This window comes from Sphaerodactylus townsendi, linkage group LG16 (genome assembly GCF_021028975.2).
Source record: "Sphaerodactylus townsendi isolate TG3544 linkage group LG16, MPM_Stown_v2.3, whole genome shotgun sequence".
In the NCBI taxonomy this organism is placed as follows: domain Eukaryota; kingdom Metazoa; phylum Chordata; class Lepidosauria; order Squamata; family Sphaerodactylidae; genus Sphaerodactylus; species Sphaerodactylus townsendi.
This window is the reverse complement of record NC_059440.1, coordinates 27,457,942-27,478,825: the sequence shown is the minus strand read 5'-3', so window position 1 is coordinate 27,478,825 and position 20,884 is coordinate 27,457,942. Positions and strand designations below refer to the sequence as shown.

Sequence of the window (20,884 nt, the reverse complement as noted above, 5' to 3'; positions counted from 1 at the left end):
TCTCTGCCCTCTCCAGCAATTGCCCTCTTATTCAGTTAGCGAGTTGAAAAACAACCAGATGCCCAGAGTTATCTGCTAATTAGAACGGCAGGGAGGAAGAGAAGGGCGGGTTCCCTAATGCGTTGGAAACATTGCGCATGGAAAACGGCGCTGCCACTATCCAGTTCCCACAAACAGCCTCTCGCTTCCATCACCTTCCCCCGTCCCCATTCTTGTGGGCAATTTCTCCTCTGTTCTCCCAGGCTGGGCCTTCGCCTCCTCTGTTTCGAACATCGTTTGGAGGAGGTTGTTCTTTTCAGGCAACAAGGAAGGTTACAAAACAAACTGCTGTCAGCTTCTTAGCTATGGTTGGGCCTCAGTCCTCAGAACAAAACACCACCACAAACAAAACTGGCTCCTGTGGACAAAGCCGTGATCCGACAAAGCCGTGCATTTCCTAGCGCCAATTGGGCATGCTGGCAGGGGCTGATGGGAATTGTAGTCCATAACATCTGGAGTGCCAAAGGTTCGCCACCACGGTCCTAGCGTGATGCAGCGATTAAGAGCAGGTGAACTCTAATCTAATGAACTGGGTTTGATTCCCCCCTCCTTCCAGACCTTTTACCATTTTGGCTGCCCTCCTCTGGACCCGTTCCAGCTTGTCAATATCCTTCTTGAATTGCGGTGCCCAGACCTGTACATAATATTCCAGGTGAGGTCTAACCCCTTAGTGGCTTCTGAAAGCAATGTGTGAAGAGGAACCATGCTCGAGGCAACCCTCTGAAGGGACCCACCAGCACAACGCGAGAGGAAGCCGCTTACCGTCTTCGTGGCCTTCTCGGATCCTCCGCCGATGTCGTTCTCGCCGGTGACTGATGACCGACTCCGTCCCTGTTTCATTGTCCAATCCGTCTCGGCTGCTTGCGGCATTCGGACTGCAGAAGAGGAGAATGTGTAAGGTGCAGTGGCTGTCCCAAATACGTCCGTCCCATTTTTTAGTGGGGACCACAAAAGCCCTTTCTAGCGGTTACTGCAAGCACATTTAAAGGCCGTCCTAAAATGTTCAGCAAAACCTGTAATAGAATCATAGCGGGACCATGCCATGGACAGCACATGTCCAACAGATGCTAAATTCAAGAACTGGGCAAAAGCCATCTCAAACACGAAAGTGGAACCGCTTGTTTGAAGCCGCTCGAGTGCCAACCACCTATGGCTATCTTAGCTCATGAACTGTGCGAATTCCATTTACTTTTGCATATGAAGGACAAAGTCAATCTGTCGTTCCAAAAAGAGAGAGAGAAAGCATTTTAAAAAATGAATAAGCCAACCGTCGTCTCAAAAATAGCAGACGCACAGTGCCGCGACGTTTAGCTGTTAACCTACAATTAGCATTCGGATACAAACGAGCCAGAATTTCCTTTTTGAACGACGCAAGGGGATTGCCGACAAAAGAAAGAATAAAGCATTTGTGGCTTCTCAGTTTGGGAAAAAAGCAAACAATGGGGAGATACAATAGTTATCAAATTATGCATGGGACAGAGAAAAGGGATAGAAGGAACTTTTTCTTCCTCGCTCATAATTAACTACCTTGGCGTTGCCCAGTAAAGAGTGCTCAGGACAGACCCAAGGAAGTACCTCTTCACTTAATGAATAATTAGCTGGGGCGTCAGCAAGCAACACTGTGCTCAAACACAGGCAAGACGCCCAAATCCTCTCTTTTTTACACCCTGCAAAAGGCAGACACCGGCTGCCTACTATGCCAGCGACGACGGCCCTTCCTCAAACTGTCTCAGGAGCGCCATCTAGCGACGGCGAGCGATTTCAGGCGGAAGCTGGAAATTTCGCACAGCAACGGTTTGGCCTTTTCTTCCCGCTCCACCAACAAGGTGCTGGCACGATTCCTCCCTTCTGTATTTTAGCCAACAACCATGCTTGTCAGGTAGGTGAAGCCGAGGAGAATGATTTAAATGTGGAATTTTCAAATCCCTGCACAGCCGTGAAACTCACAGGACGGCCTTGGCCTAGCTTCTCCCTCTCAGCCTTGCCTACCTCCCAGGATTGTTGTGAGGATAAAAAACTGGGGAAGTTCTGAGTTCCTTGGAAAAAGGGCAGGATACAAAAAATCAACAGAATGAAGTTTGGCAGGGAGGATCTGGGCACTGCCAGGCAGCACTTCAAGAGCGTGAAAGAACCGCTGCCGATTTTGCTCTGGATCACGCAGCTGCTTCAGCCTGATTGGCTCCCTGGTCACTTAGAGGAGGGCAGGGAGCTGTTCCTGTCGGCAGCAGAGGATAGGACTCACACTAATTGGTTTAAATTACAGGCGGAAAAGTACTGGCTGGATAATAGGAAAAATGGTTAACAATAAGAGTTGTTCAGCAATAGTATCGGCTAGCTAGAAGAAGAAGGAGGAGGAGGAGGAGGAGGAGGAGGAGGAGGAGAAGGAGAAGGAGAAGGAGAAGGAGAAGGAGAAGGAGAAGGAGAAGGAGAAGGAGAAGGAGGAGGAGGAGGAGGAGGAGGAGGAAGAGTTTGGATTTATATCCCCCCTTTCTCTCCTGTAAGGAGACTCAAAGGGGCTGACAATCTCCTTTCCCTTCCTCTCCACAACAAACACCCTGTGAGGTGGGTAGGGCTGAGAGAACTCCAGAGAACTGTGACTAGCCCAGCGTCACCCAGCTGGCGTGTGTTGGAGTGCACAAGCTAATCTGCTTCACCAGGTAAGCCTCCACAGCTCAAGTGGCAGAGCAGGGAATCAAACCCGGTTCTCCAGATAAGAGTGCATCTGCTCTTAACCATCATGCTGGTTAGGGAGGTGGCGAGCTCCCCCTCTTTGGGGATCTTCAAGTGATGGCTGGGTAAACATTTGTCTGGAATGCTCTGGGTTGATCCTGCATCCAACAGGGGGTTGGACTCGAGGGCCTGTATGGCCCCTGCCAACACTCTGATTTTAAAAAATCCCAAATTTGCAAGGGTCCAAATCTTTCCTTTCATCTCCCTGACACTGCATAATGCCAAGGGACTCCCTCTGCTTGGGCAGGAACCCTCCCCCCGCAGCAAACAACTGGCGGAGCACATGTGTGATGCCCCTGTGGCGCCATTCCCAGCTGGGGACGTGTTAGGATGACAAAGACGGAACCAATCTGGCAGGTCATGTGACGGAAACCCCACAAGGGCGCCAGGAAAGCCACAAGAGGGCAGCAGAGGCTTGGAAAGACACAGGTGACCAAGCCAAGCTCTCCTTTTGGAGGGGGGGTGGGGAAACATAGGCAGAAGCAGCACCAATGCAGTCCTGAAAACAAGTCAGAGAGAGACAGAGGGAGAGGCGGTCCAGGAACCACTGCAGGGGTGGGAGGTGGGGAATTGGAAAGAAATCAGCTGAACTCTTGAACCCTCCAACCGGGCAACCAACACAAAACTTATGTACCATGTTAAATTGAAACTGCGGTATCTCAAATCAGACTGTTGGACCCCCAGCTTCGTACAAAACCTTCAACCTACTTCATAGAGTAGGGACTCCTTCAGAAACCCAGCCTGAAGCCTTCACGTTCTAGCAGAAGCTGCCCCTCCAGGCTGCATAGTCAGTGGAGAGACAGACTCTTTCGTCCACATGTCTGAGATTGACTACTACTTGACCTGGGTCCTCCCAGAATTGCCTCCCACCATTGCCAAGTCATCCAAGAACCAGCGCCTGAATTTGCTTAGTTTCTTTCCTTTGAGACCCCTTTGGGGTGATGAGCACCATTCTGTGGGCGTTATTTTTCAACTAAGCCCACCTTGAATGCAATGGCGGAAACACATAGAACAAATAGATATCAGCAAAACACTGGCAACAAAACACATGTGAGAAAAGCAACTAACGAAAGAGGACTGAAACTTATCGTACTGAAAAGAGGGGGGTCGGGAGTCGCCGATGCCTCCTGTTCTCTCGAGGGGAGGAGGAAGATCCGTGTGGCTCCTCCAGATTACCGTCTGTCCAGAACCCGCTTGTCCAGGGGAATCCGGGAGGCACTTTCCAGCCAGGACCAAAGCCTACAAAAGCCGGAGAAGGAAGGAATTATAGAACCCACCGAAAGGGACGAACTCCATGAATCTTCGAAAATTCAGCACAGCGAGAGTACAGCCTAAAAGCCATACCTATATACTTGGGGTGAAAACAGAAACATGCCATCCACACACATTTTCCATGATACTTTTGCAAGCTACTTTGAGATTCCTTACAGGAGAGAAAAGCCGGTATAAATCCAAACCCCATCACAATAGGCCTCTATACTTCCTGGTATGGGGCCCACATGAGAACCATCAAGGTATAGTAGTTCAGAGCAGGTGGAATTTAATCTGGAGAGGCAGGTTTGATTCCCCAGTACTCCTCAGGAGTGGCAGGGTTTTATCTGGTGAACCAGGTTTGTTTCCACATTCCTACATTCCTGCTGGGTGACCTTGGGACAGTCACAGTTCTCTCAGAACTCCCTCAGCCCCACCTACCTCACAAGTTGCCTATTGGGGGGAGAGGAAGGGAAGGGGTTTGTAAGTCACCTTGAATCTCTTTCCAGGAAACAAAGGCAGGCTATAAATCCAAACTTCCCTCCTCCTCTTCTTCAATTGATTCAATCTTCCGAAACCAGCCCCAGTCCAGAACTCTATCAAACATCACCGAACACTAGGGAAGTCTTATTAAACCTCATGACCTCAGAGGGGTCCACGGGTTTGTAACCCTTTCCCAACCTCGGAGACCTCTAACCTTTATCCTTCAAGACCACCTTTAGACAAGACAGTGCAAAGCTTTTTTTGACAGAAAGTAAAGCAAGGCCGAATATTCGGTGAGATCACTACTGCCCCCAACGGGCAATAGGAGAGGTTTTCCTGTTTTCTCAACAGGCGTGCAGGGCCACGTAAGCCGTCACAAATGTAATGAGTTCATTTGTCAACTGGCTAAATTTTCTAAGCTAACTTGCAGGTGGACAAGCCCAGAGGGAGCAAAAAGGCTGAAGGATGAAGCCGGGAATAATCTTTCTCTCTCTCTGCTTATCTCACAGGACAGGAAGAGACAAACACCAAAAAGGCCCAAAATGTTAAGAAAAATGATTTTTCTAGAATGGCAACATATTTCTCATCAAGCTCAATCTGTCGCCCCAAACAGCAGCCACTGGGGAAATGCTGAAAGAAGAAAAACCGAAGATTCAGCCCGATAGCAGGCTGACCGAAACTGACATTCCCGTAACCGACACATTTGGGAAAATGTTAATGGGAAAGGTATGTAAGAGAATTGTACACAGAAAGAGGCAGAGAGACAGTCTCTCCCCAAGGCTTTGCTCTGCTAATGAGAATAGATATATTTTTTTAAAAAACAGAGGGAGGAGAAACTAAAGGAAGGAAATGCATGCTCCTCCCGGCCCCATTAAGATCCTGACAGAGAGTTGCCCCGATGTATTAAGTTCTCTCCGCTTCAACGGGAAACCAGGGCTCCTTTCTGCTGACAATGGCATCCGGCTTCCGTAGCGGTCGCCTCAAGAGACGGGCAAAGCAGAGCAGATGGAGAAAGAGGAAAGAGAACATGCTCAGTGCATGAAATTTGCTTTTAGGGGGACAAGCGACTTTGGATAATCTGGATCAGACAGTGTGTAGGCTGCAAATGGCCGAATTCAATTGTGATACAAAGAGGCCAATCCAGAGGCGAACTCACCTCTGGAGCCGTCACAGTCTTGCGTTGATGTAGGTGCCTCCCCACCAGTGCAAGTGGCAAATGTGGAGGGGGGAGATATGTGGCCGCTCAGGAGCTTTGCAGCGCCCAGCCCCAGGCAAACACAGAAGTAACTTCATGCCTCTCTAGGGTTCAGTGGAAACTCTATAGTAAAACCACAGTGTTTCTGCTGGTAAAACCACAGAGTCATCCACCTTTCTTGCTTTAAAATATTTTTTTTACCATGCTTCCCCCTTTTTAATTCTACCATGGCTATAAGGATTAGAAACTTGCCTCTTTTCCTAAAGAAAACTAAATATCACAGGTGAATTCTACAATTAGCAGCCTAAAAAATTGCCCAATCCAGGTGATCAAAAGTAGCTTGTCCCTCTAAAAGACAGAAGCCATTTTTATACACTTGTGGAAATCATAGAGATTCCACTGAATTGGAGCTTGCCCCAGACATGAAAGCATGCTGTCAATGTAACAGCACCCCCTGTGTGCCCCCACTAGTATCCCACTGGCTGGCAATCCTAGGTGTCCCAAAGGGTTTGGCCCCCCATCTCAAGTCCAGCCCTCCAGGCGCATCATGTGCTAAGGCCAGAGATAAGTTCTGACTTTTACAATGAACGAAGGACTCCATAGTGGTTGACTCAGCAATTCCAACGTGGAATGGGCTGCTAAGCATGTCTGCCCACCTCCATGTAATGTAGTGAGATGCTGTAATGATTTTATCAATATGTGCCGGATCCATAACACAACGCCCCTCCCCATATTGGGTGCATACATCATTGCCGGCGAAAAGAAGCATGACGTCACCACAAACCAGCCGGGGACTTTGCCAATCTCAAGGACGCGAATGGGAGAAGAACGTTCCACTGCCGCAACGCCTGCCTTGAAAATGGCCAACAATGGCTGACCCGCTGTGCTCAACTCATTGCCAGAAGCTGGGCTAGTTTCAGAATTGGCACATGAAACAGCCGGCTTATTCTCTTTGCAGAGAGAGGGGGCGGAAAAGACCGAGCCACAGCAGGGTGGCTTTGCCGGGATTGTTGGACACGGAGAAAGCTTTTCAGGAGTCTGCGGAACAGCAAAAAAAAATCCTGAGCTTCACTGTCCTCATCCGCGGACGAGCATTTCACTGCTCCCAAGATAGCGAGGATCCTGCAAGGTCAACTTGAAAGTTATGGAGGAGGCTGGAGAGGATTTACAGAGAGACTCGGGACTCTAGGCAAAAAATAGCTGAATACAATTCAGATTTCATACTGCCTGACGTCCTGATTAAGATTTACAAACCCCTCTTTGGGTTGCATGCCAGTTCCTTCCTCTCCTTCGTTGTTGGAACTAACCATGGTTTTGATTATATAGAATCATAGAGTTGGAAGAGATCCCAAGGGCCATCCAGTCCAACCCCCTGCCATGCAGGAAAACACAATCAAAGCACTCCTGACAGGTGGCCATCCAGCCTCTGTTTAAAAACCTCCAAAGAAGGAGATTCCACCGCCCTCTGAGGCAGCGTATTCCACTGTCAAACAGCCCTTACCATCAAGAAGTTCTTCCTAATGTTTAAGCGGAATCTCTTTTCTTGCACCCTGAATCCATTACTCCTTGTCCTAGCTCCTGGGGCAGCAGAAAACAAGCTGGCCTCCTCTTCAACGTGGCTTCCTTTCAAATATTTAAACATGGCTTTCACATCACCCCTTAACCTTTTCTTCTTCAGACTAATTCTCCAGACATCTTTACCAGCAGTCATGCCGAACAACTCCAGGTGCAGTTAGAGGCACCCTGGGAGGCAGAGATTTAGAACTCACAGACTGAACGGCAAAATCAAAACAAAACCAACACAATGCCATGCAGTGGTGAAGCCACCAGGGGATAGGAGGTGCGCAAAGCACCGGGGGCACCGATTCTGGTCACGTGGGGGGCGGAAAAATCCCCCGCCCCCGGCGGCCCCGCGTGGTCCCCCCGGTGGTGCCCCCTTGCTCCCCCTTCCACGGCGCCCCCCGCCCTCCCACGGCACGCACACCCACGGCGCACCCCCCCCCACTTACTTTTAGGATTGGAACATCCCAGAGAAGAAGCCTGCCTGCATTGCGTGGGCCCGGTGGGAACTACATTTCTCAGGGGCTCCTGGGAAATGTAGTTCCCACCAGGCCCAGGCAACGCAGGCAGGCTTCTTCGGCCTGCTCCTTTCCTAAAAGTGTGTGGGGTGGGATGCCGCGGGGGGGGGATGGGGGGCAAAAAAGCTAGAGTGTGCACTGGGTGCACTCTGGCCTAGCTACGCCTCTGATGCCATGAGGTACATTTGACCAAGAGCGTGTGATTGAACCAAGCTGGACACAGAATGTTATTTGAAAACACAGAAATTCTGGGCTACTCTGACAACCACTACGTCAGACTACACAGAGAAGCCACTGAAATCCATAAGCACATGGGCATGAACATTTTCAACAAAAAGGAAGAAGCCATGAAAATGAACAAAATTTGGCTACCAGTACTTAAAAACACTAGAATCAAGACAATGGTTAGTGAACACCCCTCAGACACAGGATGTCTCCAGGTAGGAAGCAATCAAATGGATTAAAATGCCAGGCAACTCCTATGCAGATGCCCTCACTAATTGATTATGCAACTTCATTGTTACTTACATATGCTAAAATGGGTGGATTCCACTCAACACATGCAAATCACACTTGCTAATTGCACCCTTTACACTTGATAACCAATGCAAATGGTTCTTTCTCCCACCCTGGACATTCCACAGGTATATATATTCCACTTGTTTTACTACCATCAGATCCTCTTAAGATGCCAGCCACAGATGCAGGCAAAACGTCAGGAGAAAATGCTACTGGAACACGGCCAAACAGCCTGGATACCCCACAACACTCCAGTGAACCAAGATCGCCCAGCAAGCTTCTACGACAGAGTCGGAATTTGAACCTGGCTCTCCCAGATCCTAGCCCAACACTTTAATCACTCCACCAGGCTGGCACTCCACCAACAAGGCTGGAAACATTTCTGGCCCACTTCAAGACTCGCTTCAGTTTCCCCATCTGACAGAACAAATTGGGAAAAGGTTGCCACTTGACTCGCCCTTTGGCAAGAGCTCGGAGAAACAGGAATGGCCGAACGCCAACCCAGCTCTGGAGGAGAAACCGAGGGAAGAGAGTTCAAGTTGCACAAGAGCTTGGCGTGTTTGGCCCACAGGCTGCTGACACAAGGCGAAGACCCAAAGGCAGCAAAGTCTGCCATTCAAGAACCGCCTTGCCATGAGTCGGGGAGACCCTTTGTCCCTTCGGCACAGGAGCGATTTGGGGCTGGGCATCCGCGAGGGAAGAATTTATCCACCAATGCCCACAGGAATGCTGCAAAGCGGAGGCCTACCAAAGCACTGGATTAATTGATCAGCCAGATAAGCTGGAGTACACGAAAAAGAAGAATCAGGATTCATACTCTGATTTTCTCAACTGTAAGGAGTCTCAAAGCGGAATGCAAACTCCTTCATTTCCTCTCCCCACAACAGGCACCTTGTGAGGCAGGTGGGGCTGAGAGAGTTCTGAGAGAACTGTGACCAGCCCAAGGTCACCCAGCAGGCTTCATGTGGAGGAGCGGGGAATTTGAACCCCTTTCTCCCTGAGTTCTGTAAGCTGTCTGAAAGAAGACCACTGTTCCATAACGCTTGAAGCCCACCAAGGAAGGAATAAGCACTTTCCCCTGAGGAGGATATTTCAGTCTGGGTGCCGCTGCTCAAAAGGCCCTCCCCTGCACCTGACCTATGGCACTTCAGAGGGTGGGGTTACATAGAGCAGGGCTGTGGGGAAAATCTTACAAAACTGAAAAACAAGAGAAAGCACATCTGAATAAACACCCCGTACGTGGATCCAGGAGAGCCCTCACCCAAAGCTGAAATGCTCGTAAATCCGCCCCCGTTCAGCTTCCAGGCGCTCGCTGAGTGAGTCACCGGTGAGAGCTATAAAGCTGTGCGCTGAATTGCAGCAATCCATTCACAAACACCCCAGCGCAGAATATGCTGATGAACGCTCCACAACCCTACTGAACAGAGTACCTGCCAGATGTTCCAGCAGGTGAGGCAGAACACGTTTCCTAACTTCCAGGTGGGGGATTGGTGTTCTCGCAGAATTACAACAAACTTCCAGACAATAGAAGTCAGTTTTTCTAGAGAAAATAGTTGCTTTGGAAAGCGGACACTATGACGTCATACCCTGCTGAAATCTGTCCCCTCCTTAAACTCCTTAGATGTTGGCAAACCTATTTTAAGGTAAAGGTAATCCCCGGTGCAAGCATCAAATCATTAATGACCTATGGGGTGACGTCATACCCTGACGCTGACATCACATCCTGATATTTACGAGGCAGACTATATTTATGGGGTGGTTTGCCACGGTCTTTCTCAGTCGTCTACACTTGACTCCCAGCAAGCTGGGGGCTGATTTTACCGACCCTGGAAGGATGGAAGGCTGAGTCAACCTTGAGCTGGCTACTTGAAACTGACTTCCGTTGGGATCGAACTCAGGTCACGAGCAGAGCTCGGACTGCAGTACTGCAGCTCACCACTCTGCACCACGAGACTCCTTCGTATGTGGCAAAACGGAAATGAAAATATATCAATAAAACTGCAATTTAAAGGGTTTTAACAAAGGCCTTCATGTGGCAACTACAGGTATGATGAGATCTGTGCCTTTAAGAGGAGTTGGTGGGCAGACTTAAGAGAACCAGGAAAATCTGCAGAGGTCTATCGTGACCAGCAAGCTAGCTTCAGGGCAGGCAGAGAATGGTTCCTTATGTAAAAACAGAAAAATGTGAGGAGACCCCTCTGCAAGCCCATTGCACACTGAAGAGCCACTGAAGAGCCTGAGGTAAGCATTCCATGAATAATGGGCCTCTATGAAACTGAAAGGATAAATCATTCAAGATCAGATCATTGCCTTTATCTGGCAACTACAGGTGTGATGAGTCTGTGTTTTTAAGAGGAGTCAGTAGGCAGAGTTAAGAGAACCAGGAAAAGTTGCAGAGGCCCGTTGAGACCAGCAAGCTAGCTTCAGGGCAGGCAGAGAATGGTTCCTCACGTGTAAACAGAAAAATGCGAGGAGACCCCTCTGCAAGCCCATTGAACAGTGAAGAGCTGCTGAACAGCCTGAGGAAAGTGTTCCATGAATAATGGGCCTCTATGAAACTGAAAGGATAAGTCATTCAAGATCAGATCATCGCCTGTAAATCCCCACATCTCATTTGTAATTAATTGGAATTAAATCAGGGCAGGACCGACTGCCAATTACACAACTCTTCTGGCTGCATCTTTGCATGAATCAGATTTCAAGATGCAGAGGCCTGTTGTTCGGTGCTGCACAGACATGTGTGAATCAGTCCCCAACTGGGGCAGCAGGTGAAACTACGAGGGACTAAAAAACAAGCCTTTCAACAGGATCCCAACTGGGAGAATATCTTGCAACAGTTCTGTTGGCAGGCTGAGCATAATTTATTTATTTATTCAAATTTCTACCCTGCCCATCCCCGAAGGGCTCAGGGCGGCAGTACAACAGTATGAAACAATATTCAATTAAAACAGCAGTAAATAATCTAAAATACTACAAAATTCCAATGGTCACAAATATGATGGCAACTTAAAACCGCAATATCCCACAGGAGGCCAGTGATAACAAATGTCAACCTGGCTGGTCCCCAGGAAATGCCTGGCGGAATAGCTCCATAAATAAATGACCTTCATAAATGACCTGGAAGTAGGGGTGGGTAGTGTGGTGGCCAAGTTTGCAGATGATACCAAATTATGTAGGGTGGTTTTTTCTCTCTTTCTCACAATACTAGAAATTTTTCTCTCTTTCTCACAATACTAGAACCAGGGGGCAGTCATTGAAAATGCTGGGGGGAAGAATTAGGACTAATAAAAGGAAACACTTCTTCACGCAACGTGTGATTGGTGTTTGGAATATGCTGCCACAAGAGGTGGTGATGGCCACTAACATGGATAGCTTTAAAAAGGGGCTTGGACAGATTTATGGAGGAGAAGTCGATCTATGGCTACCAATCTTGATCCTCCTTGATCTGAGATTGCAAATGCCTTAGCAGACCAGGTGCTCAGGAGCAGCAGCAGCAGAAGGCCATTGCTTTCACATCCTGCATGTGAGCTCCCAAAGGCACCTGGTGGGCCACTGCGAGTAGCAGAATGATGGACTAGATGGACTCTGGTCTGATCCAGCTGGCTTGTTCTTATGTTCTTATGTTCTTATGTTCTCCATCTTACAGGCCCTGCGGAAATGACTCAAATCCTGCAGGGCCCTGATCTCACTCAGGAGCTTATTGCACCAGGTGGGGACCAGGACAGAATAAGCTTCAGCAGTGTCGTCTTGAAGGTTATCCAGTAAGTGTTTGGAGCTTGAATGAGAGGTAGAACTTCGGAAGGCCAGATGAGGCGGTCTCATTGACTGCCCAGCCAAGAATTCTCCTCTCTTCTCTGTTCAAAAGGGACAACTAGCCCTCCCCGGCACTGGATCTAGCAAGGTTACTTTTGGTACCCTGAAACACTTCTCACTGTATACGGCCCAAAGCACGCAGGTCGTTCAACATACCCAGGACACAACACGTCCATTGAAGCACGGTAGCTTTGCATTGTCATCGGAAATCTCTTCCTTCACCACCCTGGGGGGAAAAGAAGAAAAGGAAAATGTCAAAAAGTTGCATCAGTTAGCAGACCTACCTTGATATTGGCGACAGCAGAAGTTCCCAGAGTTCCGAACAACTGTGACTAGCCCAAGGTCACCCAGCAGGAATGTAGGAGTGTGGAAACACATCTGGTTCCGCAGATAAGCCTCTGCCACTCAGGTGGAGGAGTGGGGAATCAAACCCAGTTCTCCAGATTAGAATCCACCTGCTCTCAACCACTACACCACACTCTTAACCACTACACCATGCTGATATATCCATAGACACAAAGAAAAGAAGATAGCAGAGTGACCACGGCAAAATTTCGATTGTGCCCTCCAACAAAGCAATAAAATAAAACTCTCTTCTACAAAATAAAATTATTGGGAAGCAATCCATTCCACTGCAGTCAGTACAATGTATGTCACAGTAAGATAGCGGTTGCCTCCTTAGCAATTTCAGTCCCTGTTTCCTGGTATCTGTCTCTGATAAATAATTGTGTTTAAATTGCCATGTAAAAATATTTGTTAGCACACCGATTCAGGCAGTCTGTGAGCAGCTCAGCTACAGGGTGAGAGGGCAGACTTTAGATCCTACTGCAGTGATGGTGAACCTTTTCGAGACCGAGTGCCCAAACTGCAACCTAAAACCCACGTATTTATCGCAAAGTGCCAACATGGCAATTTAACCTGAATACTGAGGTTTTAGTTTAGAAAAAACGGTTGGCTCCGAGGCATGCGTTACTCAGGAGTAAGCTTGGTGGTAGCCGGTGGCTTTGCTTTGAAGCAACCATGCATCTCTTCCAATGAGTGAATCACGACCCTAGGAGGGTTTACTCAGAAGCAAACCCCATAGCCAGCAACCGAGCTTACTCCCAGGTAAAGGATCACGCTTTCGTTCTTCCCATTAAAATCAATAGGGTTTAACAGCGCTTATCAGGGTTACCAACACTGCTTCCCCAAAGCTAGTATTAGGTTTAATGCTAATAATCTCCCTGAAATAATTACATTATTATCACATGATGAACTCTGTGCATGCGTGCCCACAGAATGGACTCTGAGTGCCACCTCTGGCACCCGTGCAACACGTTCGCCACCACTGTCCTACTGGCTTGAAAGCTGCAATGCTACCTTCTGGCCATCAGCACAGATGGAGCTACTGAGTTCTAAAAGCCCCAGTTTGTGAGCAATCCATGAAGTAGGATGCGGGCCTTCCAAATGCACCTTACTGAGTCTGATAGTTCCCAGAAAGTACTGTTCCTCATGGCACACCGGGCATTTACAAATGCAATACCTCCCACTGCATGTACATTATTATATGTCCATGTCCAAAAGTATTTTTTTTATTTGGGTGCTGTGTGGTTTCCGGGCTGTATGGCCGTGTTCTAGCAGCATTCTCTCCTGACGTTTCGCCTGCATCTGTGGCTGGCATCTTCAGAGGATCTGATAGGATCTGATATCTGACTATCAGATCCTCTGAAGATGCCAGCCACAGATGCAGGCGGAACGTCAGAAGAGAATGCTGCTAGAACACGGCCATACAGCCCGGAAACCACACAGCACCCAAGTGATTCCGGCCGTGAAAGCCTTCGACAATATATATTTTTTATTTTTACACAAGCCTTTATTGGCATATAAAACGGGACAAAGTTTTAAAACAAAACAAGGTTAAGAAATACAGTTAAAATTGCTAAAATTACTAATTTCCAGTATAAAATTTGCAACAGTTTCACAAAAGAGCACATCAGAGCTGTTCAGGAGATTGGGTATCTTATAACACTCATGCCACTGAGAACATTTCAAGAAAATGGAATTCATGTATTTCATGCGTATCTTATTGTATTTAGGGCATAGAAACAAAGAATGGTCAAGTGTTTCAAAACGTAGTCCTATCACATGAACAAACTCTTTTAGAACGTTCCATATTCTTAAATCTTCCCTCCAGCAGAGCTGATGGCAGCTACATTACATCTTGCAGTAGCCAAGGCTCTCCTCTGGGTGGGATTAATAAGCAGACGAAGATATGCTGCCATAATTCCACGCTCGCATGGGATTAATAATGTAGTCAGAGAACAGGTTGTCTTGGCAGCACGAGTCAAATTATGAAAATCAAGATCCAAGAGCCTATTCTTAACTAGTCTGAAGGCTTCCACCTTTGTGAGCATAAGGAGTGATTCCAAGGGGAAACCAGTAGCTTCAACCTTTCTAAAGATCAAAGTATACCGTTCTGAAATAAAGTGATCTGATAACAGAGAGGGAATATAGCTATTGGATCCCACTAGAAAATGTATATGCAGCCAATATTTTATGGCCCTTATCCATGCCAAGGTTTCTAGAGTTGTTTGGCCCATCTCAATGCACAACGCAGCATAAGGCACACATCTAGGGAGCCCCATTAGTTTCTGAAGGAATTTGGAATGTAATAAATTAAATGATTTATTTATTGCCGAAATCCAAATGGGGGACACCGGGAATTTGAACTGGGGTCTTCCCAATCTTGGTCCAAACGTTACACCGATTGGGCTCTTCAGAGAGATCGTCAAAGAAGACGGTAAAGTTCATACCTCTTTCAACTTAAAAACCCTGCTTGGTTAAGAAGCGGCAACTCCCTGCAGCCAACAGCAAATCGCTGTAAAAACACCACCTTGAAAAGGCCTTCGGTGAAAGATGACATCTGTAATGCTCTGGCAGATCTCACCGGGGACTTGTCTCGAACACAAAGCTTCAAGGCAAACAGCTAATTGCTCCCGGTAGCAGCGCGGAGTCAATTTCACCTACACGGCGTTCATCAGGACGCAACACCGAGCTAATTTTTTTCTTCTTCTTCTGCCCTGCTGCAAAAACCCACGCCTACGTTTCAGGGCACGGGATTCAAACAAATACTACAATAGAGGTTGGGAGAGTGTAAGCAGTAGGGGAAAGTGAAAGGGAGGTCCGCTTTAGCTAGAGAGATATGGAGAGAAAGAGAAAGGCGCGCACACCTTTGAAGGGGAGGGGAAAGATGCTACCCTCGGAGAGATCCTGGAAGATCGGATTGGAACTGTGGCCCTGGGGAAAGGGCGCTTAGCCTCACTCACAAGGGAAAACGTACTGGGACCAGGCAAGGATTTCCACTCATCTATGGCAGGATAAACAGAAAATCCAGGAAACAGAACTTCCAGGTGAAATTCAATGCCTATTGCCTGGGGCTGCCAACCGCCAGGTGAGGTCTGGACATCTTCCCCCTATTAAATTGATGAGGATGAGGATGAAGAAGAAGAGGAGGAAGAGGAGGAGTTTGGATTTATATCTTTCTTGTAAGGAAACTCAAAGGGGCTGACAATCTCCTTTCCCTCCCCCACAACAAACACCCTGTGAGGTGGGTGGGGCTGAGAGCTCCAAAGAACTGTGACTAGCCCAAGGTCACCCAGCTGGCATGTGTTGGAATGCACAAGCTAATCTGGTTCCCCCAATAAGCCTCCACAGCTCAAGTGGCAGAGCAGGGAACCAAACCCGGTTCTTCAGATTAGAGTGCACCTGCTCTTAACCACTAAACCATGCTGATCTCCATTCCCCTGAAGAAAATGGCCATTTTGAAAGGTGACTCTATGACATTATATACCAATTGAAACCCCTCCTTTCCCCAAACCCCTCCCTCCTCAGACTCTGCCCCCAAAATTGACCAGAATGCATGCTGCAGTCCCAGCACAACAAGTAAGGAGGGTATGAGTATACAACCCACCAATATGTTTCCTGGGGAGTTGTTAATATGACAGTGCCCCTATGCAAGAAAATAAAACTAGAGCAGAGGCTCCTGCAGAGATAGCAAAGACAGCCTCCTCTGGAGGCAGGTAACTCTCTGCAGCTCTGCATTACGTATGACAGAGCTATCTGCAAACAGTGTAGGCTGATTGATAGATCTGAGCTAGTTTTGTTCCCAATCATGCAGAGACACTGTAGGCAACCTCTATGGAACGTCAGGGTCTTGATAGGTTCACAACCAATCTACTTCTCACGAAACACGAACTATCCACAGATTGAGGATTGATGCCCTTTCTTCCCCAAAAAACAAATACATTTTTTCATTACACTCTTCAAAATCAATGTTGGTCTCCAAGGGACGCCATCAATTTGAAACCTAATAAAACCCTGTGTCTGTGGTTTCTCAGTTTTGAAATCACCCTCTCTCTGTTTACAGTTTCCTCAATGCTTCCACTGTGCAAAACAGCCACACGAACCACAAGAGAAGAAGTGACTCTTCCAAAGCATAGACCAAACATAGACATATTTGCCACGAGGGAAATCGAGAGACGGCTGCATTTCCATCCAGTTTGTACATTCCTGGCTCTACGTGTCGGGGCTGTGGGGCTTGAACCCGCAACTCAAGAGGCTGCGGGCTGGTCTACTCTCACTGCAGCCTGTGAATGCGCAAACCTCCGAACTTTCCATAGCCAGAGAAGAGAAAATAAATGTGAGCAATACCAGATATCTATAATGGACAGCAAGTATAAAGCTTCTTGATCGGTCCACCCCAGTAAAAATTTCAGGGGCTCAGCCCTTCTGTGTTTACTTCATCCCAGCAGGACCCACCGAAATTGTCAGCTCCACCTTTTCTTAATTTATATTTATTTATATTTCAAACTTTCCACCAGCAAGGCACAAGAACGGAAAATGTTCCATCCCAGATCTGGATTCGGCTCACAAAGTAAGAGGTACCTTATTGATTCGGACCAAAGGCTCATCTAGTCCGGATTCCTGTTTTCCTACAGTGGAATCCAGTTCACCAGATAAGTATCCGCCGCTCAGGTGGAGGAGTGGGGAATCAAACCCAGTTCTCTAGATTAGAACCCACCTGCCCTCAACCATGACACCACGCTGCCTCTCAAGAAACATGTTCTCTCAACAGGGGGATCGTTCTGCTGCTCCCCGTGAAGTAAGATCCCTCTGTACACAGAAAGCTAGAGTGTCAGGGAGAAAGGCGCTGCCTCTCATCCACCTTGATGTGCTAACTTTCCAGGGTCAAGGAATGCTTTGATACGGAAGGGTCTTTCAACAGGTACTTCCCCTCATATTCTGGAGTGGCAGAGTCTAGAGACAGCTATACCCCATGATATTGCTGCATGCTGGAATCGGACCCCAAAAGACAGCCCCTCTGAGCAGATCATCGCAAGCCACCAAAAGGACACTGCCGCCATAGCTGGGCAGCGTCGGTCAGCTGCCGCTTCCGCGCAGCCAGCTCTTGGCTCTGTTGTAATCCGAAACACAGATTTGAGCCCCCAGGCTACGAAGCGAAAAAAAAGCTACTCCCAGCTGGGCTTCGAGAGGCGGCAAAACCGCGCTGGAACACAAAGTACAAGCAGCTGACGCTATTTTTCAAAATGCCACGATTTGAGAAAAATCATTATTTTTCACCAGTACCTTGGGTGACTTGTACCCAAGCCACAGGAACAGAATTTAATTGAGTACTTTGGGGATGAATGGCTTCACCCCATTCTTTCCCTGCCCTGCGGCCCTGATCCACTTTGCCCTCTCTGCTCTCTCAGTTGCTCTCAATTGAGCGAAATTGATTTCGGAACGGCTAACTATCGACGTTTAAAACAGTTTTCCAATAGTGCCCCTCTCTCTCTCTCTCTCTCTCTCTCTCTCTCTCTCTCTCTCTCTCTCTCTCTTTAGCAGCTTGCCAGCACACCCCAGCACATGGTCAGACGCAAAAAACCCCTGTGAAGCGGATGCCTGATTTAATCAATGCGCTTATGTGCTAGTTCGCAACAGGAACCTGAAAGAAAGATGCGCACCAAGAACTGCGGCAAGCTGCCAATGGTCTAGGTTCTTGGTGGCAAACCTTTGGCACTCCAGATATTATGGACTACAATTCCCATCAGCCCCTGCCAGCCCCAATTGGCCATGCTGGCAGGGGCTGATGAAAATTGTAGTCCATAACATAGAATAGAATAGAATAGAATAGAATAGAATAGAATAGAATAGAATAGAATAGAATAGAATAGAATCTTTATTGGCCAAGTGTGATTGGACACACAAGGAATTTGTCTCCGGTGCATATGCTCTCAGTGTACATAAAAGAAAAATACATTTGTCAAGAATCATAAGGTACAGCACTTAATGATTGTCATATAGGTCTAGTAAGCAATCAGGAAACAATCAGTAGTAATGAAAACATAAAATGTAAAATCATAAAATAAAATAAAAAAAAATGTAAAATAAAATGTCAGCACAGGCTATAGTCATACAGTCATAAGTGGGAGGAGATGGGTAATAGGAATGATGAAAAAAGTAGTGCAGTATTAATTATATAATAGGTATGTAATAAATAGTTTAACATTATCGAGGGAATTATTTGTTTTAACAGAGTGATGGCATTAGGGAAAAAAAAACTGTTCTTATGTCTAGTTGTCTTGGTGTGCAGTTATATACTGTAGCGGCCCGTTTAGAGGGTAAGAGTTGAAACAGTTTATGTCCAGGATGCTTGAGGGTCCAGTAAATATTTTCCACAGCCCTTTTTTTGACCGATGCAGTATACAGGTCCTCAATGGAAACCCAGGTTAGCAGCAATTGTTTTTTCTGCAGTTCACAGTTATTCTCTGAAGTCTGTGTCGATCTTGTTGGGTTGCAGAACCAAACCCACACAGTTATAGAGGTGCAGATGACAGACTCAATGATTCCTCTGTGGGAACTGTATCCAGCAGCTCCTTGGGCAGTTTGGAGCTTCCCTGAGTTGGCGCAGAAAAGAGACATTCTTTGTTGTGCTTTTTTTGATGACATTTTTGATATTAGATTGTCCCATTTTTTAGGTCATGAGATATGATGGAGCCTAGAAATTTAAAAGGTCTCTACTGTTGATACCTGTGTTGTCTTAGTATTGTGGAGAGGGAGGTAGGATGGGAGGGTTTCTCCTGAAATCTACCACCATTTCTACGCAGGTTTTTTTTAAGGGTAGTGTTCAGTTCTAGATTGTTCCAGTGGCACCACGAGGGCTAGTTGTTCAACCTCCCGTCTGTATGCGGTTTCCCCTATACAAGTTTGTCTCGAATGAGACCAATCACTGTTGTATCATCTGCAAATTCCCTCAAGTATTTTAACAGATGGATCGTTTGAGATGCAGTCATTGGTATGGCTACAGAGAGAAGAGGAAGTGGTGAAAGTACACAGCCTTGGGGGCCCCCTGTGCTCATTTTACAGGTGTCTCGATGTAATTTTTCCTAGCTTCACCTGCTGTTTCCTATCTGTTAGGGAAGCTTGCAGTGATCCCACCTACAAATATGCTCACGTACTGCTACCTGATTTAGTTTGGTTAGAAGCATGTCCGGTCTGATAGTATTGAATGCTGAACTAAAGTCCAACAAAGAGGACCCCTTGCATAGGTCTTTGGCGATTCAAGATGCTGTAGGATATAGTGCAAAGCCATATTAACAGCATCGTCTGTCGATCTGTTTGCTCGGTATGCAAATTGCAAGGGGTCCAACAGTGGATCCGTGATGGTTTTCAAATGGTACATCACTAGCCTTTCAAAAGTTTTCATAACTACAGATGTTAAAGCAACTGGTCTGTAGTCGTTCAGTTCCTTGATGGAAGGCTTCTTCGGCACTGGGACGATAGTGGAGTGTTTGAAGCAGGAAGGAACATAGCACATCTCTAGTGATTTGTTGAAGATTTGGGTGAAAATGGGGGCCAATTGGACAGCACAGACTTTTAAGCATCTGGAGTGCCAAAGGTTCGCCACCACTGGTCTAGGTTAAATCCAGGTTTTTTTCAGAGGGTAGATGGGATTGCGCCTTTATTTTATCAAGGAATTCGAAAGAGCGGTGGACTGTAACCTGGAGAACCGGGTTCGATTCCTCACTCCTCCACATGAGCAGTGGACTCTTATCTGGTGAACTGGATTCGCTTCCCCGCTCCAGGAAAAGGAGTTTGTAAGCCGCTTTGAGACTCCTTGCAGGAGAGAAAGACGAGATATAAATCCAAACTTCTTTCCTTCAGTTCTGTAAACATCACCATTTAATTTAAGTGTGGAGAAAGCAGGCAGCGGCAAACCAAGCTAAAATACCATATGATTACCTTTTGCAGCTGCAAAATATGCATGATCCAGTCTGAACTTATGGAATTTGACAGTCTTACATCCCATTTTTTAAAAGCCAAAGTTTCCATCTTTGTGATAGCAAAAATATACTTATAACTACAAAATATTTCTCTCTTTCTCACAATACTAGAACCAGGGGGCATTCATTGAAAATGCTGGGGGGAAGAATTAGGACTAATAAAAGGAAACACTTCTTCACACAACGTGTGATTGGTGTTTGGAATATGCTGCCACAGGAGGTGGTGATGGCCACTAACATGGATAGCTTTAAAAAGGGCTTGGACAGATTTATGGAGGAGAAGTCGCTCTATGGCTACCAATCTTGATCCTCCTTGATCTCAGATTGCAAATGCCTTAGCAGACCAGGTGCTCAGGAGCAGCAGCAGCAGAAGGCCATTGCTTTCACATCCTGCCTGTGAGCTCCCAAAGGCACCTGGTGGGCCACTGCGAGTAGCAGAGTGCTGGACTAGATGG

At 47.1% G+C, this 20,884-nt stretch overlaps 1 protein-coding gene across 2 annotated transcripts in view; it reads right to left on the bottom strand.

Annotated features, from left to right (window-relative positions):
* Positions 1-20,884, bottom strand: part of DVL1 (dishevelled segment polarity protein 1) — a 92,938-nt gene that overhangs the window by 31,316 nt on the left and 40,738 nt on the right. Inside the window, exons 2-7 of one of the 2 annotated variants that reach the window (XM_048518815.1) lie at positions 12,265-12,334; positions 12,019-12,026; positions 8,350-8,370; positions 6,145-6,165; positions 3,863-3,934; positions 802-914 (exon numbers count right to left, since the gene is read on the bottom strand). In XM_048518815.1, the coding sequence (XP_048374772.1) occupies positions 802-914; positions 3,863-3,934; positions 6,145-6,165; positions 8,350-8,370; positions 12,019-12,026; positions 12,265-12,334 (305 nt within the window). Of the gene's footprint in view, positions 1-801; positions 915-3,862; positions 4,009-6,144; positions 6,166-8,349; positions 8,371-12,018; positions 12,027-12,264; positions 12,335-20,884 lie in introns of both variants that reach the window. The other variant, XM_048518814.1, reaches the window with a different exon arrangement.